This window comes from Chrysemys picta, chromosome 3 (assembly GCF_011386835.1).
Source record: "Chrysemys picta bellii isolate R12L10 chromosome 3, ASM1138683v2, whole genome shotgun sequence".
NCBI classification, from domain to species: domain Eukaryota; kingdom Metazoa; phylum Chordata; order Testudines; family Emydidae; genus Chrysemys; species Chrysemys picta.
The window spans coordinates 38016568-38036189 of record NC_088793.1 but is presented as its reverse complement, the minus strand read 5'-3'; the positions used below and the strand labels follow the sequence as shown (position 1 = coordinate 38036189).

Here is a 19622-nt window from a genome sequence, read left to right as displayed (position 1 = left end):
CAGCAGTGCAGAAATAAGGGTGGCATGGTATGGTATTGCCACCCTTACTTCTGCACTGCTGCTGGTGGGGCGCTGCCTTCAGAGATGGGTGCCCAGCCAACAGCCGCGCTCTCCGGCCGTGCAGCTCTGAAGGCAGTGCAAAAGTAAGGGTGGTAATGCTGCGACCCTCCTAAAATAACATTGCAACTCCCCTGCAAATCACTTTTGTGTCAGGAGGACCCCCAATTTGAGAAACGGTTGTCTCCCCCATGAAATTTGTATAATATAGTGTAAAAGCACACAAAAGACCAGATTTCATGGGGGGAGACCAGATTTCAAGGTCCACGATGCATTTTTCATGACGGTGAATTTGGTAGGACCCTACCTATTGGTCTAGGCACTGTACAAACAAAAAACAGTCCCTGCCTCAAAGAGAAAACTATAGATTTATTCAATGGAATTTGGAAGACCATTTTTCAGTACCATTCAGACAACATTATTGAAAGAGTTCTACTTAATGCTGCCTCAAAGAAAATGAAAAATCCATAGTGTTCAAATTGAAAATACCCTATTAGTCTCTATTTCTTAACATTATTCAGTATGTCTAAACAGCAACCAAACTTATCCTAATTCCATATAATAAGTAGTTATATAATTAGGAAGGCCAAAAAAGAATTTGAAGAACAGCTAGCCAAAGACTCAAAAAGTAATAAACATTTTTTAAAGTACATCAGAAGCAGGAAGTCACTGGACGATTGAGATGCTAAAGGAGCACTCAAGGACTATAAGGCCACTGCAGAGAAACTAAATGAATTCTTTGCATCAGTCTTCACGGCTAGGGATGTGAGGGAGACTCCCAAACCTGAGCCATTCTTTTTAGGTGACAAATCTGAGGAAATATCCCACATTGAGGTGTCATTAAAGGAGGTTTTGGAACAAATTGATAAATTAAACTGTAATAAGTCACCAGGACCAGATGGTATTCATCCAAGAGTTCTGAAAGAACTCAAATATGAAATTGCAGGACTACTAACTGTAGTCTATACCTTATCATTTAAACCACCTTCTGTACCAAATTACTTGAGGATAGCTAATGTGAAGCCAATTTTTAAAGAGGGCTCCAGAAGTGATCCCGGTAATTAAGGGCCAGTAAGCCTGACTTCAGTACCGGGCAAACTGTGGTAAAGAACAAAATTGTCAGACACATAGATTAACATAATTTGTTGGGGAAGTGTCAACATGGTTTTTGTAAAGGGAAATCATGCCTCACCAATCTACTAGAATTCTTTGAGGAAGTCAACAGACATGTGGACAAGGGGATCCAGAGTGAAAATAGTGTACTTAGATTTTCAGAAAGCCTTTGACAAGGTCCCTCACCAAAGGTTTTTAAGCAAAGTAAGCTGTCATGGGATAAGAGGATAAGTCCTCTCATGGATCAGTAGCTGGTTAAAAGATAGGAAACAGAGGGTATGAATAAATACTCCATTTTCAGAATGGAGAGAGGTAAATAGGTGTCCCCCAGGGGTCTTTACTGGGCTGAAATTTTTCATGGTTGATATTTCCTCATGTTGATATTTATTTTATTTATCTATTTGAAATTTCAGCCAAAACAATTCAGCCATTTCTGAAAATAAGATTAAGGAAAATAACATTGATTTTCAATGTTAAAACAATTTTGGCTAACTTTTCTTTGAAACTCTAGTGTTAGTGACTTGAAATTTGGCAGGAGGGTAGACTGTGTGTTGAGGATATGCCCTTTTCCATCCCTATGAAAATCTGCCCAAATATGGTCAAGTTAAAGCCTTTGGGGGAAAAAGACACAATTCATTCATGCTCAGTAGAGATTTACTAGAGTTTAACAGGTAAAATCTGAAAATCCTGTCTTCACTGAACATGCTCAGGCTTCTCACAGCTCCTAGTGCTGACCAAACTCCTACTGCTATCAGTTACTCCAGTAGCTCAAGTGGCAGAGGTCTTTGTGGTGACTTTAAAGGCTCTAACCCTGCTGATGAACCTGATGACATATACTTCTTCTCCCTCCCATTTTACTTAAAAAAAACAAAAATAAAAAGTAAAACTCCACCATAGTACATTAAAAGAACATTATTAAGGTTGCGAAGTCAAGCACTCAGAAGTTAGGAAATGCCAGAATTAAGGTTGCCTGTGCCTGTGAACAGGATCCCAGCCTCATTCAGTGCACAGAATGAATGCTGTTCATGTAATAAACAGCTGTTCAATCTTATTTTTAATTCATTGTTCAGTGTGTGGCTTATTCACTGCACACTATTCAAACCCTACACTGAGGACATAATTATTAACTTCCTCATCGACTATGGTGCTCATCACTTAAGTATTTGAGAGCTTCCCAAACATTAATGAATGCTGCCAACTCTCACAACTTTATGGTGAGAAAGGCAATTTTGGTGATTGCTGCAGGAGTTCTTACCAGAGGACCTAACTAATCTCAGTACCCCATTGTACTAGGTCCAGTATAAAAACATATCAAAAGACAGTACTTAATCCTGCCCTAAAGAGTTTACAATCTAGTGCAAATGGTGGTGAATTTGGGATGTGGAAGCTGGAACTGGGATTCAAACTCATCTTCTGAAGAAGCTGCTAACGTATCAATTCCTACTGAGATAGGGAAGAGTTAAATTGTTGATCTACAGGTGAAAGGTTCTATAATTCATTAGACATGCCCTGATGTATCCAAGTCCACTGTAAATCTAATGTTACACCTTTGAGAACAAGGCTTGCTTTCTGAAAAGATGGTTTAATGAATTTACAGGTGTGATCTTTTTGGAGTATACACCATCAGGGTCTTCCACTTTCTGGACACAAAGGCAAAATCTCCCACACTTTGTTTTCAGTCTGAGACTGTCTCCATTACAGATGCCACAGTGGCACACCTACAGCGCTGCAGCTGTGCCGCTGTAGCATCACAGTATAGACTAGTGGTGGGCAACATGCAGCCCGCGGGCTGCATGCGGCCCATCAGGGTAATCCTCTGGCGGGCTGCCGGACAGTTTGTTTATATTTGCACGGCCGCCCACAGCTTCCAGTGGCCGGCAACGGCGAACCGCAACCACTGGGAGCTGCGGGCGGCCGGGCAAATGTAAACAAACTGTCTGGCGGCCCACCAGCGGATTATCCTGACGGGCAGCAGGTTGCCCACCACTGGTGTAGATACTTGCAACAGTGATGAAAGGGGTTTTTCTGTCACTGCAGTTAATCCACCCTCCAAGAGGTTGTTACCTAACAGCTCTGTGTTCTTGGGAAACCAGGGTGCATTACCCAGCCTGTCTGACTCACGAAAGACCTTCCTCGTCCCAGCCTCTGCTTGAACCAAATCTGCATCAGAAGAAAGACTTACAAAAAGCAATGAAAAGGCAGTGGGAGACACACCTAAACTACTAGGATAAAGATGACAGGATTAAGGAAACTCTCCTAGCCTCATTTGCATCAAATATGGGACAAGGATGCATCTCTATTAGCATACAGAATGGAGAACAGAGATTCCAAGGCAAGAACCACACTGAACTCTGGGACCAGAAAAGCAGGGAAGCACTGCATGATGGGAGATCTCTACTCCAGATGTTAATGAACCCACGCCTGCACACACCCAGCTCAGCAGTTATCAGACCAATTCTAGGAATAAATCCTTTATTGGTATCCAAAATAGTGAAGCTCTCTAATTGCATAGTGACCTCCCTCAAAGGAACACCGTCCATAGCCAGAAATGATCAGCTCCCATTGCCTAGCCTGAACAAAGCAACTTTGGTATACTCCCTTGAGCCATCAGTTTACATATAAACAAATATAATGTTCTCCCTTGAACCATTGCTGTTTCTCTACAAAATCCCCTACCCATGCTCAAGTAAGTATTCTGATGACTGGATACAAAATCTGCATCAATTCCATTGGGACTTCATCTTCTCCTGACTGATCATGCTGGGGGCTCTGCCTGACTCCAGCACTCCGAACCCTCAGCTACCACCACCACCTGGGACCCCCGATCGATTCAAGCTTCATGGAGTGGTAAGAACCCATCTCTCTCTATATATATGTATATGTATAGCCTTCTGATCCTGACTTGTGTGATCGGTTATAGTTTTGTAAATCTGACTTTTATAATCAAATTTAAGTTAGATTTATTATTATAACTGTTTTGTTTGTTTGGCTGCCCTATGGTTATTATCTGGCAATAAATAACTTTCATGATTAAGCTGGTTGCTTTTCTCTCTCTCTCCCTCCTCCACCCCCACTGCTCCCCGGGGGTGTTTTCTGTTTTCCTCATTCACTCTGCAGCAACGCTCCTCGTACCTAAGCTAAAAGATTCCTGCAGCGTCCAAAAATCCTTCATGAGAATCCTACCTGAAAATCAACAGGAGTCAAGTGACTTTTCACATGTTTTCCTGCCAGTTCCAGATATTTTTCAGAAGATGACCCCATAAAAAGGAAAATGACCAAAATGGAAAATAATATAAACAATGTTTCAAAAAGTTAGACAAGTGGTACAGTATTATGGGTTATTCGTATAAAAAGAAGGGAAGAAGAGAGGTCAAGAAAGTAAAAATACTGTTGAGAATTCAGAGTTATGAAATAGCATTCTTTAGTAAACCAAAATATAATGTTAAGAGAGAAAGTTTTATAAAGGATCAGAATACAAGGTCAGGAGGTCATTGGAAATGGGCTGGAAGTTGTATTCCAGTCAAAAGCAAATCTATTTCACTTGTTATATAGTAAGTTTGCCCCAAATTTTCTTTTATATTATTCTTCTACGTTTTTCTGCACACAGAGACAGGTGATGAAGAACATAATTTCAAGAAATCAAAGAGGTGTGAAACAATTATTTAAGTGCTGAAAGTTCTTTGACTTTATCTACAATGAATCAGCTTCATATCTTGATAGATCTGAAGTTTTGTGCACCATGTGAAGAAAATGGAGGGTCTAGGACATGCGTAATAGACAGGGCTTAAATTCTCAGACAGTATTTCCCAGAGCCCTCCATGCCCTCCTCCCCCGCAACATGCTATAAAAACACCGTGGGGGGAGGAAGGGGGGGGTTGAAAATATTTACCGGAGTACCGCTCCAGACAGCTCCACTGAATTTAACAGACATTAGCATGTGATGCTATATTCTTTGGCAATTTCTGTAAAAGGAAAATGGTTCAAACTATACCTATGATCCTGATATTGAATGTGCCAAGCTGAACCTGCTGCACTTGTACAGAGCCCCTTGGATAGATTTGCACAGCCTGCAGAATTGAGCATCCCAGCCCAGGTGGACAAACTCGGGCTAGTGGGGCTCACACTAGTGTACTAAAAATAACTATGTAGACAATGTTTTGAAGTGGCATCTCAAGCTTCAAAGCCCACCCCATTTTCTAGGCTTCAGACCCTGAGCTCCAGCCCAAGCCGCAATATCAAACTGTTGTCTACACAGCTATTTTTAGTGAATTAGTGTGAGCTCCTCTAGCCCAAGTCTGTCAACATGGGGTGGGAGGCTCACTCCTGCAGGCTGTGTAGACATACCCTATAAGGTTTCAAAGGGGTCTGCCCAACCAGGGGTCTTGAGTTCATCTATTTTTAGTAGTAGGTCCTATCATATGTTAAAATAAGTGACAATTTTCATTTGTTCTCAATGCAAAATTACTCATCAGTAGATTGTTCTAATTACACAATTTCTTCATTATGTGAACATATAACATTTAAAATGCTATCAGCAGAATTCTGATTTTCAAAACGATTTGCTTGATATTAACTATTTACTAAATCAATTTATATATCTTCAATTTTGTTTCCTTAAGCATGCATCCTTAATACTGCATTAATGAAATGAAATCTTAAAGACATGGCAGGAAATATGATTATGTTTGGATTAATGTTACTATCAGACCCTTAATGATAATTCTTCCACAATACTACTGAGGTGGAAGTCAAACAGCTTAATGGGACTAAATTAGGGGGCTCAGACAATTTCCATCCAAGAATATTAAAGGAACTGGCACATGAAATTGCAAGTCCAATAAGAAGGATTTTTAATGAATCTGTAAACTCTGGGGTCATACCCAATGACTTGAGAATTGCTAATATAGTTTCTATTTTTAAGAAAGGGAAAAAACTACAGGCCTGTTAGTTTGACCTCAATTGTATGCAAGATCTTTGAACAAATTTTGAAAGGAAAGTAGTTAAGGACATAGAGGTGAACAGTAATTGGGATAAAACACAACTTGGTTTTATAAAAGGTAGATCATGCCAGATGAACCTCGTCTCCTCCTTTGTCTAAATAATCAGTTATCTTCTCAAAGGAAAAGCAGTAGATCTAATCTACCTGGATTTCAGTAAGGCATTTGATATTGCTCCACATGGGAAATTATTAGTTAAATTGGAGAAGATGGGGATTAATATGAGAATTAAAAGGTGGATAAGGAACTGGTTAAAGGGGAGACTACAATTGGTCATACTGAATGGTGAACTGTCAGGCTAGATTTCCTCAGGGATCGGTCTCGGGACCAATCTTATTTAAACATTTTTATTACTGACCTTGGCACAAAAAGTGAGAGTGTACTAATAAAATATGCAAATGACACAAAGTTGGGAGGTATTGCCAATATGGAGGAGGAAAGAATATTATACAAGATCTGGACAACCTTGTAAAATAGGAGTAATAAAAATGGGATGAAACTTAATAGTGCAAAGTGCAAGGTCATGCATTTAGGGACTAATAACAAGAATTTTTGCTATAAGCTGGGGATGTATCAGTTGGAAGTGACAAAGAAGGAGGAAGACCGGGGTGTATTGGTTGATCACAGGATGACTATGAGCCATCAATCTGCTGTGGCTGTGAAAAAGGCTAATGCAGTCCTATGATGCATCAGACGAGGTATTTCCAGTAAAGACAGGGAAGTGTTAATATTATACAAGGCAGTGGTGAGACCTCATCTGGAATAGTGTGTGCAGTTCTGGTCTCACGTGTTTAAGAAAAATGAATTCAAATTGGAACACATGTTCAGAAAGGCTACTAGGATGATCTGAGGAATGAAAAACCTACCTTCTGAGATGAGACTCAAAGAGCTTGGCTTATTTAGCTTATCCAAAAGATGGCTGAGGGGAGATAGGATTGCTCTGTAAAAATACATCAGAGGGATATACTAGGCAGGAAGCAGTTATTTAAGTTAAGTGCCAATGTTGACACAAGAACAAATGGATATAAACTGGCTGTCAAGTTTAGGCTTGAAATTAGGTGAAGGTTTCTAACCATCAGAGGAGTGAAGTTCTGGAACAGCATTCCAAGGGGAGCAGTGGGGGCGAAAAAACTAACTGGCTTCAAGACTGAGCTTGATAAGTTCATGATGGGGATGGTCTGATGAGACTGCCTATAATGGCATGTGGCCCATCAGTGACTGACAGTAGCAAACATCTGTAACAGCCAAAGATGGGACACGAGATGGGGAGGGCTCTGAATTATTACAGAGAATTCTTTCCCAGGTGCCTGCTTTGTTGATCCAGCCTACATGCTCAGGGTCTAACTGATTGCCATATTTGGGGTCAGGAAGGATTTTTCCCGTGGGTCAGATTGACAGAGACCCTGGTAGTTTTTTGCCTTCCTCTGCAGGATGGTGCATGGGTCACTTGCAGGTTTAAACTAGCGTAAATGGTGAATTCTCTATAACTTGAAGTCTTTAAATCATGATTTGAGGACTTCAGTAGCTCAACCACAGGTTATGGGTCTATTACAGGAATGGGTGGGTGCGGTTCTGTGGCCTGCAATGTGCAGGAGTTCAGACTAGATAATCATGATGGTCCCTTCTGACCTTAAAGTCTATAAGTCTATGAATATATTTATCTAGAAATATATTCATAACTAGTGCTTGAAAATGCTGCCTACATTCAATGCAAAGTGTTACAATTATGAAAAACTTGGTTTTTTGCATTTCCTGACAAAGTTTTTGTTTATTCCATTTTTGTTGGTGCATGTCATTAAAAAAAATAAATAAATAAACAAACTTACATTATGGGGTCAATAAACACCGGAAAGCACTTAAGTCCATCTCTATGTAGTATTGCACTTAAGCCTTTGCTTAATTGTCAGCATGTGATTGTGTCCCATTGACTTCAATGGGATTTAAGCACATGCTTAAAGTGAAGCACATGATCAAATGCTGTCATTAATGGATTTATTTTTCCTGAACTGGGGCCCTAATACAGTCCATATAGTAATATTATGAAGCTGTTACAAGTCTTTTCCACTCGCAGTTAAAGTGTATGTTAAACTAGTAGAAATCCGTGTTTACTGTAGTCAAACCACCCAGCACTGAGAACTCCTGTGACCATACCAGCTAAGAAAGGATGAGCCTAGACAGTCCTTGGACAAGAGACCTCCAAAGAAAATCCAATTCATATGAAAGAGGTACTAGTAAATCAATAAAAAGCAACGTTCTGCCAATTGCAGATTGAACCGTCAGGGGGTACTGTGCTGCGAGATGGTGAGGGCTTTTATTTCTTTATTTTTAAGATGTGACCAAACTGATGTCCAGATGAGCTTTGGTCCTTTAATTTCTCATGAAACTACTTGAAATAATAGGAATAACAACCTTAGCATTCTGGCCACATTCTACTTTGGGCACTTATATTGTGCGGACCTAAATTCCCCCTACCTTTTAAATTGGATGTGGTATAATTAGCTTGCCCCATACCCTAAACTTTGATAGATCATGAAAAAAATGGCCCTTAATGCAGCATTTTGGTCTTAAACTTCACAGAGAAGTAGGAGGAAACTGCTTGATTTTAAAAGAATTATCAGGTTTTCAGATCAGCAAAGTGAAAATGTTCCTGATTGCTTCTTAAACCCCATTTTAGAGTACAAATGAAGGAAGGGCTGTATGCTACAGAGTAAGATAAAAGACAACACAATGCCAAGAACAGAAAGGAGACAATGAAGACCAGAGAGGGGAAAAGGAAGGAGGGGAGACTTTGGCTGTAAAGTGAAGTATCAAGCTAAAAGAAAGGGGTCTAGTTACTGAATCATCAACACGTGAAGCACCTGCATGCTCTTTGTCTGGCTCCTACTCATAAGTTAAGGATAACACTGCTTAAGCTTGAGAGATCTGGCAAGATCACAACTTGCGATAGTTGGAAGAACAGTAACCATGGATTTCAATCAGTACATCATATGACCTTCTCACTAAAGAACATCTATTTCCTGTGGAGTTCATAAATGCCTCTTTTATTATTAAAACCCACACTGTAAAGTTATGTGAGGATTAATAAGAAATCTTCTCTTTGAATAAAATGCTGGTTTAATTTTCAGTCATTAAGAGCAACCTCCTTCATTGACAAATGGCTTTTCCTGTGCCAGATACCTGCATTTGTGCTGTCCCCAGTTCTAGTTATTAGCATAATTTGTTGCAATTGACTTAAATCCCATTTCCCCATGAGCTTCATTGGTTGGTATATTCTGGGAAGGCATCAAATGCTTGTCTTTTTCAATCAAATTTCTGTGTATGAATTAAAATTTTGGTGGCTCTGATCCCTCCTAATTAGAAAGATGTGGGAAGTCACAGAGAGAAACACGAGGTATTCATGCTGAAAAGAACTAGCCCTGCCACTGTTTACTCACACATGGGGTTAATCCTGCCATCACCAATTTGGCAGACACATGGCTGCCCCAAAGGAACGGATATTGGGGGGGAAAAAATGAATATTGTGGATACCTCATTTCCATTAAGTCTGTCACGAAGGGTTTGCTGACTTGCCTACCAACTTCAAGTGTAAGCAGAAGGAGCAGCTCCGACAAAAGTAGTAAAATGAGTATGATTTTCTGTTTTTCCTCATTTAAAAGGGATTTCCCACATAATAAGCAATGTGAAGATAGGCCTTTTAAACAGAAAGAATAATTTTTAATTAAAACACACTGAAGACAGATTTGGTTAGGGAAGAAAGCATTTATTTTCTATTTAATGTCTCAGTGCCTTTATAAGAACAAAATTAGATAACTCTTTCGCTAGAAAAGCTTCTTTCACTCCATAAAGAAATATTAATATTCTCCCCTACTTGACAAAAGGCTTTTGGTACTGGTACAGTGGTTAAATTTATAGTACTATCTATATTCTTACAGTTTACTTCACATTTTTCAGATTGCTAACCAAATGCATGCTTAGGAGAAAATTACAATGGATTATACAGAGTGATAAATATCCTATCTATCTTCTAACACAGCAGGTCTGCTCTCTGTACATACTTAAAGTGATCTCTGTTCACTTTTTTGACAAAGCTAAGTTTTTATTGCACTGCATACATGTTAGCACTACAGAGCTAACACTACTCTAGTCTAGCACATGAATGCTTGGGAATTATTATCAGTGTTCTAATTCTGGAACATTGATTACTTATGATACATAAGCCAGAAAACACTCACCTTGCTAACAGATCACAGGCATACTATGCAGAACTTAAAAATGGAGAAGATTTGAAATCGAGAGCATTAGTCCACGCCAAGTTACTTCAGCCAGTGTTTTTTTGTTTTTGTTCTCTCCCTGTCATCTGCTCCTCCTCCACTCCTCCCTCCCCCCACCCAGGGTTTCACCATTCTTCACCAACTTAAAACCAACAAGATATTTTGCTCGGTTTTCTAAAACACTTACTCTTGCAAAAGAAACAGAGTAAGTTGTTGGATCCAAAACTCATTGCCTATTTCAAGAAAATTTACTCAAGCCTTTCCATAAGATAAGTTGTGTTATAATAGTTAAAGAAGCAACACGAAAAAAGAAAGAGCTAACCTTACAAACACTATGCCCTGGCAACTTAGGCTATATCTACACTAGCATTTTTGTCGGTCAGAGGTGTGAAAAAACACCCCCTGACTGACAAAAATTACACCCACAGAAGTGCTGGTATGGACAGCACTATGTTGGCAGGAGACACTCTCCCGCCACTCATTGGGGGTGGTTTTATTATGTTCATGGGACAGCTCTTTCACGTCAGCATAGAGTGGCTACATGGGAGACTTTACTACAGCACAGCTGCATCGGTACAGCTGTGCCATTGTAAGGTATCTAGTGTAGACGTAGCCTAAGTCTCGCTTAGGACTCTCTTTTTACTATTGGTTATACAACAAAGTGCTTGGTGATAAACTACCTTAATGGGTGATTTATACGCCCTTTTACAAAGTAGTATGGATTTAGCCATATGACATCCCTTAGTGCAAGGAACAGCACCTCACTACTCATCTTTTCCAGATCATTAAAAGTATTTATTTACAGTTGCTTTCTCTCTCTTTCCTGCCCCATCTTTCATAAATTCAGAACATACTAATTTTAAAAGTTTTTCCCGCTAAATATTCAAGAGACCCAAAAACAGCTGGCATTTTTTAAATTGCTGCTTCCCTCTAGTTACTTTTATATCTGCTAATACTTAGTTCCAACATTTCAGTTAATTGCCTGGGAACTAATCGAAGTAGTAACTCCTCCCTTATCCATCTGCAATCAAAGATAGCTTTAACTGTCATTCTGACAACATCATCGTTTTTCAAATGTTTTCAGTAGCTGTCTTCTGCCTCTTGAATCAAATTCAAACTTTTCAGTACTCATCTTTAAGGTCTTGCACAGCTCAGCTTCCACTTAGTTAAATGTGTCAGTTAGGTACATGAAGTATCTTTCCCTTACCTCTCTCATCCTCATTTCATCATGCATTTTTCCAGGTGGACTCACTGGCACATCTATAATTCCCTTTCTGATCCAGTTGTCCTCCCTTTCCTGAAGGCCTATAAGTCCTAGTCTCACCTCAATGCCAGCTAAGCAGAAACAAGTTTTAGGAAACCCTCACAATGCAAATATTACTAACCAAAGTAATCACAGAGTCCTATTGTTGCTTTCCCCTTTCCCTTCGCCTCTCCTTCTCCCACAGCATGTTGTCCAACTTCTCTTGACATGCAATATTTTAACTCCAATTGTAAGTTCCTCACGATATTATCATCTATTTCTCTAAAATGCCACACACAATATCACTATATAAATAAACAACAATTAAATACAGGACCTCTTCTTGCAAACCCTTAATCTTGCAAGTTATCCCACTGAAATCTATGAAACAACTTACAGGCTCAAAAGAGAAGTTGAGAAAACTCTTTAAAAGTGAACTCAGCTTTCAAAGCCAAGAGGTGGCAAGCATAATTTTATCAACAATTTCCTGAGATGAAAAAGTCTCAGTTTCCGAGCAGACTGCTTTATTTCTTTAGAGTAGAAGCCCTCCCTCTGTTACTAACTCTTGGTGTGCATAACAATAACTGTATTCTAATTTCTATAAGCATAATAGACTAAGTTGTCAGATTTTTTCTTACATGCTTGATACATAAAAAGTGCAACTAGAAAAGGGAAAACTTATAAAACTGTAGAAGTTATAGGTGGAAAAGACCTAGGCTGTTTATGCCTCAAGCTAGCAAAGCACATTACAGGGCTACACAAGTTTAAATATAAACACATGCTTAAATGTTTTTTCTGAAGTAGGGTTCATATCCATTTCCCTGCTCATTCAAATGTCTGCTATATCCAAAGTAAGAATTTTGCTAACTCCAAGATACATTGAAGCTTAGCAGCAGTACAGATTTGTGTAAACTGCAGATGAATAGCAGTTGGTGGTATTCAAATACTGACAATACGCATGGCAAGAAGAACTCCAAATTTCTTTGTCCACAGATGTCATGGTTAGTTTTGTCAGGATATAACTAGAAAAACATTCCAAAAGTCTTTGAGCAGAGGACACATGAAGCTCAGAGACAGGTAAGGAAAACTTAGAATTTGTGTCATCACACATTAGGCATTCTTTTTTGGTCTTGTGGCACCTTTGAGACTAACAGAAGTATTGGGAGCATAAGCTTTTGTGGGTAAGAACCTCACCCCAATACACTCCCAATACTTCTGTTAGTCTCAAAGGTGCCACAGGACCCTCTGTTGCTTTTTACAGATTCAGACTAACACGGCTACCCCTCTGATACTTGATTTTTTGGTCTTGGCTCAGAAGAAAATACACACTACAGTGGGTGTACTATATGGTGTGTGTGTATGTATGTGTTTGTTCCAAAAACGAATTCTGCATTTCTTTACCTCATTTCATTTTTGAAAATCTATGTGCCAGTGTCCTTGTCACTTCTTGTTAAAACAAAGTCATTAAAAGAAAGAATGGTAAGTGAAATAAAATGAATACCTAGCATCTTGGCAGTGAAAATAATTCCCTTCTCCCTTCGCACCCCACAGTATTTCTCGTACACACCGTATTAGAAATAGAAATAATATCAGAGGCAATATTCTAACTATAAGGCCTTCGCCAGGCAATAGGAAATGAACATAGGAAAATCAGCTGTAGAGAAAAGAAGCTGAGATGCAGGATACAGTGGGAACCATGAAAGGAGAAAGCATAGGTAAGAAAAGGACAGTGTGAAAAACAGGAGAGTTGGGTAATAGAAGAGTAATGTTACAAGCACATTTTAAATTTAAATTTTTCTCTTTCCTTTTCTTTTCCTTATAAAATGCAGATAAAGATATTCGATAATTGCAATCTTCTTTCTAATCTTCATTCCAACCATTCATTTCAAAACTTGACTTAAAAAAAAACTTTTAAAATCTGCTATCACCTCAAATGTGCAATTTCAAGAGCTGTCATGATTCAGTTAACGACTCCCTTCCCTCGCTCCCCCCCCAAAGTAACTTGGACGGAGTGCCAGACTGCTCAGAGAGGGTGTAATCACATTGCCTCTGATAGCTAGACTACAAAGCATATAAGCCCTTTAGTTAAAACAGTAGGAGATTGTGTTTTTGAATGAAACATTGACCAGGTAGTGCAGGGCAGCCACAGCCAGCAATCTGAATGACTAACATGACATTTATGTAGGCAAAGAATCAGCCTCCTTAATGTAAGTAACCCATTTGACTATAAAGTTTCTCGTGCATTTTCATGATGATTTTTAAATACTTTGTTTTTCTTCAAATGAAGGAAGAATGTTCTTGTCGTTAAAGGTAAATTCTAATCCCAGTTCTTCCACGCCTATTTGGGGTAAGTCACTTAGTTTTACAAAATACCTAAAATACAGATATTGAATTAAACAACAAAACAGATTTTTAAACATCTAAGTAGACACTTGTCAACACATTGCTCTCTGCTTGGTAGTTAGCCTACATGTGGATGAAATTAACAAACCCACAACTTTACTGCACACTACTGCCTTGTGTTTCAGAATAAAATCTTAAAAGTAATATTTTGAATGATGCAGCAGAGTCCCCTATACACCAGGTCTTTGTGTATACTTGTTTCAGTGGAGTTCTCAGGACTGGATACTACTCTATCTTGACCCAATTCTGGTTGGTCTCTGGTCAATCTAGAGAGGTGTTCAATTAATAAAGGTAATTTAACATTGTAAAATTATTCGGGATACCTTTGGGTAGTCTCTTACAAGGAAGGAGGTCTTGAAATACAGTACTATTTATTAGTTTTAATCCTTACTAAACTAATTATAAGTGATTCTGAATTTAAAGCACCAACACAAATTACCAAAGCCACACCCAAACCCCGACTGCACCCACACCAGTTGGCCCTCAAGACCTTGCCTTCAGGCCCTTGTCCCGCAACCTCAGTTGGCTGAACACCATCCAGCCAATCTGCCTCTGAAACACACCCAGGAAACAATCGGTATGCACTCATGCTTCACACCATCCATATCTTTGCCCTGGTGTTCCGCCCCGATGCCAAGTGGCAGGACCTGCTGACACCTAAGGATGGCTAGGCTGTACTTCACTCTGGTTCTACAGCCCTCCTGGGATACTAGCTGGTGGCATCTTCACGTAATCATGAGCACAGGCATGTACCTGGCATGGTTTAAGAACTCCCCTGACATCTGTCCTTTCTGTGGCCAGAGGGAGACCCTGTCATACTTCTATGTAAAGTACATCAGAATGCAGACCCTCTTCTGGCTTCTCTAGAACCGCTTACGGAAATTCTGGCTGCACTGTCTTCCACGCCTCCTTATCCTAGGACACCCCGTCCACGGGCCCACAAAGTCACAAGACCTCATAATCAACCTCCTCCTAGTGCTGGCCAAGTCAGCCATCCATCACAGTAGGAGAAGGAAGCTGAACGGGGCGGGGGTGCTCTGTGACTGTGTGGCCTAATTCCGGTCTCTTATCTGCTCAAATCTCTAGGCAGAGTTCCTCTGAAGAGCATCCACTGACTCCTAAGACTCCTTTGAGGAGCAGTGGGAGCTATCTGGTGTTCTCTGCTTGGTGTGTCCCCGTCCCACTCCGATCCCTCATTATTACCCTCTGACATCACTCCTGATCCTGTTTTAGTCATTTGTTGTCCACTTGATGCCAGTGATGTTCAGTGGTTCCTCATTCTTAATTGAGGGGGAAGGCCTTTTGTTTTGGGTAGGCCTATGCCTGCCCACCCTCAGTGCTTCAAACAGTACCCACACCAACTCTGAAAAAGTCTGAATCCAAACTTTGCAGGTTTACTACCCAGGCACTTCCTTAAAAAATAACTGGGCAGATACACAGATTAAGGACACAACTCTGGAACCAATGCACACCCTAGTGAGCACCTAATCACTCAAGTAGTCTCACTGGGTTTCCAGTGAGGGGGCTCCACAATATGGCCTAGAGAAAAATAAACTAAACAAACCAAAAATAATAGGTTGGGTTTATAAACAACAAATCAATCATTTTTTATTGAATTGCAAAATTAATAGATATATAAAAAGAATTAGTCAAGCAATTTTTATAAGGCCTCACAAAATGTTAACTTGAAGTTTAAATTATATTTGTCTTAGATATAAGGCCTGTTACATGGCTTGAAAGCTAGACAAAGGATTTCAAACAAAAGGATAACACACTCCCCAAGACAGCAGCAGTAGAACTTCAGAGAGTTAGTGTGGTTTGGGAAGGGCATAGAGGTGAGACTAACCCACGCTGGGACCTCTGAGTGGAGGAAGCCAGCAGTAAGTGAGATCTGCTGATGGCAATTCTCCAACTTTACCTTTTGCCCTTCACCTCTGTGCAGCACAGGAGCTTTTTAAACCTGTCTTACAAAAAAGTCTAAAAAAAAAGAGGAGAATTTGAGGAAATAGGATGGGATTTGATGTTTCCTTTGATGCAATTTCAATAGACTCTCACAAGAAAGTCATAGAGCAACACCTGACACAGCATAAGTGTGTTATGTTGCAATGTCCAGTTCAATGTATGTAAATATGATGTAACATCTCTCAATTCCCATGTCTCATCCTCTCCCTCCTCATTCACCCTTTTCTGGGTGGTATCTTCAAAGTTTCTTGGTGGTGGTAGTGCAAGGAGTCTGTACACTCTGAGATCATGGTCCTTCGTTCAATGCTCTGGCTGACACACACACACACAAAATCAATATTAGCCAGTGCAGAGAGTTCTCCTGCAATTAGTACTCTGCTTGCTGGTATAGGAGTGGAAAATGGCCCAGAAGTCATAGCAGATGCCAAATCATGCTGTTATGACCTATAGGTTGAGTGTCAACATTCTGTTGCCTTGCACAGAAACATGCTATATAGATACTTACACAGGTAGGTGCTCATGAATATACGGTGAGCAAATTTCACTCTCTCAATCAAATAATGAAAACACACTGATAACACACTGCAATATTCCAGACCTCATTATAAATTTTTAGTTGACAAAAAAAGAATAAAGAGGAACTATGTAACATAATCAAATCTCTCCCCAGTAAACAATAAATTACTTATATTTATACCAAATAGAGCAAAATGCGGCCAGAAAAAAAAAGATAAAATGTGATATCAAAATTATGTTCTGGACAAAGGCTAAAATGTTAAGTAGAGCACCTGTTTGTGTGCAACAAAGGTCTTGTATGAAAGGGGGGAAGACACAACAAAACAGTACACAGGCTTTTACAGGATGTGTTTTTTGCAAGGACTATAATACATGTTTTTAATCTATGAAACATCTGGGACCAAAAAATCAATTTGTACCATTTTTTAAGATAGAATAGTTTTAAAGTTTGTAATCCAGTTTCTATAATATAAATCTGCACAAAACTAACAGCACAGGGCTTTAGGCTTTTTCTGGGAATATAAAATATGCAGAATCCTACCAGGCCATATTGCCATGGGCTGTGTTGTCAAGGTGACAGAGTAGCTCCAGGGTTTGAGTGTTGCTTGATGAATCATCAGGGGATTCATGACTGCCTGATTCCAATTCCTTCGGCATCCTCCAAACAGCCGCACATGTCATGACTTTACTGTCTGAAGCTAAGCAACAGAGGATAATGTCAACAGATCATTGTACAGGAGACATACTGTATACATGCATCAACATCTATGCAAATCTTTAAGCAATGCACATCTGCTGTTTGAAATATTTAAAATATCATATTAAGCTGAATTCAAAAAACATACAACACAGATAAAGGCACAGACCTCAAGTCAGCAATCAGTTCACCGCAGAACTCACAATTAGCATACATTTAACCCACTTTTCCATGGTTTAAAGCCAAAATTCAGTTCTAATGAAAAGAGATTTTCCAAGCCCCATTCCCCATATGTTCCTTTCAATTAATGTTAGAAATGAAAATGACCCCTTCTCAAGTGTATAGTTTGCACCTTAACAGTAATAGTTTAGCCACAATTTTAAAATTTCTTCATGTGGATTTGCTGGGTTATCCCCAGTTTGCATGTATGGCACTAAGTCACATTCTTTGCTGTGAAAGACTGTTTAGCAAAAAGAGTTCTCCTCTAAACATATATGCATTCAAATTCGTCCCTTTAATTCCAGCTGTAAAAACAGTGTTTCCAAAAAAGACAAATACAAGATTTATTTTTATTTTTAAAAAAGCAGCAACAGCTAATGGTCCCTTCTGACCTTAAAGTCTATGAGTCTTTAAACCCCTTTATGTTTAAATTTGCCTTTTAAAAAAAATGATGATGTAGCAAAATATAGGTGTAGCTATGAAAGCAGTCTATCAGCACTATAGGGAAAAGAATTTTGCGCGGCCCATCTTCATTACCCTGCACCGTGTGTAGCAATTTGCATTAGTGCAAAGTGGGTGTAAGCATTACTAGATCAGAATGGTAATAATTTGCGACCACTTTGCACTGGTGCAAATTGCTATGCAACAGAGAATCTGGTTCAAGGTCAACAAGGGAATAGCACAGGGGTAGGCAAACCTTTTGGCCCAAGGCCACATCTGGGAATAGAAATTGTATGGCGGGCCATGAATGCTCACAAAATTGGGCCTGGGGTGTGGAAGGGGGTGAGGGCTCTGGTTGGGGTTGCGGGCTCCAGGGTGGGGCCAGAAATGAGGAGTTCAGTGTGCGGGAGGGGGCTCCAGGCTGGGGCAGAGGAGTTCGGAGGGCGGGAAGGGGATCAGGGTTGGGGCAGGGGGTTGGGGCTCCGGAGGGGGCCAGGGGTGCAGGCTCCGGGCTGCACTTAACTCAAGCGACTCCTGGAAGCAGCGGCCATGTCCCCCTTCTGGCTCCTAAGCGGAACTGCGGCCCGGAGGCTCTGCACGCTGCCCCGTCTGCAGGCGCTGCCTCTGTAGCTCCCATTGGCCGCAGTTCCCGGCCAATGGGTGCTGCGGGTGGGGGCAGTGTGCAGAGCAGGAGCCAGAGCAGGGCCATACTGCTGTTTCCGGGAGCGGCCCCAGACCCTGCTCCCCAGCTGGGGCACCTGAGCGGGGTAAGTCCCAGATCCCACTCCCCAGTGGGAGCTCTAGAGACGGATGAAAATGGCTGGTGGGCCAGATCCGGCCCGTGGGCTGTAGTTTGCCCACCCCTGGAACAGCAGATCAGTACAAGATACTGCTGCACACAAAAATCCTACCATTGATGGCAATAGTAAGGAGACCACTAATAGTAGGGGTTTGGGTTGGGGGGCAGTTTGGGGAAGATTGAATCCCTATTAAAATGGTCTATGTGAAAATCCAATGGGTAAGTAATGGTTACTTTAAAAAAAACATTTTCTTTTGAAGAGTCGCTTTGTATTAGGGACTGAGAGACGAAGGACTTCCCTTTCTGAGTACATATGACTGGTTTTAGTCTGGAGCTATGAACTGAGGTGATTCTGCTGACTTTGAGAATTGAGGGAAAGGAAACAGGAGCAACTGTACTACAAAACAGTATCTTGGACTAAGATGTCAGCAACATGGATACAGAAACCAAACAAGTCCATATTACAAAGCAGTTTGAAGCAAATATATAAATAAGGCATACGAACTACTTCCCCAAGGACAGAAAGAGGGTAAGCATTTAATCCAAAATAATTAATAATAAATAATAAGAAATCTTAGTTATCCATGAGAAACAGGAAAAGTAACTAGATAAAAATTGGATGAAATTAGGAAAGACCAATGGAAGAAGATGATAATCACTTCAAAGGAGGAGGGCTGAAGGGGAGGCTTAATTTACTGTGCAGACTTCAGAACTTGTTATCTGGCAAATGTATACACTAGAATTTGTACATGAATTTGGTCGAAGAGGCAATTTGGAATCACGACGGTGTTGGACAATCCCCTTTCGTCTGTTGCTATGCAAACAGACCTGTACTAATTGTAGTGCATGCTGAGTGATTGATCAATATTTAAAACTCACCTAATACTATACCAAATTTGCCACT

General features: G+C 40.2%; 1 protein-coding gene across 3 annotated transcripts in view; it reads right to left on the bottom strand.

Moving 5' to 3' along the window:
- Positions 1-19622, bottom strand: part of EIPR1 (EARP complex and GARP complex interacting protein 1) — a 168808-nt gene that overhangs the window by 66939 nt on the left and 82247 nt on the right. For all 3 annotated transcript variants that reach the window (XM_065587747.1, XM_065587745.1, XM_065587746.1), the window contains one exon: positions 17104-17260. In XM_065587747.1, the coding sequence (XP_065443819.1) occupies positions 17104-17243 (140 nt within the window). In that variant the 5' untranslated portion in view covers positions 17244-17260. The remainder of the gene's footprint in view (positions 1-17103; positions 17261-19622) is intronic.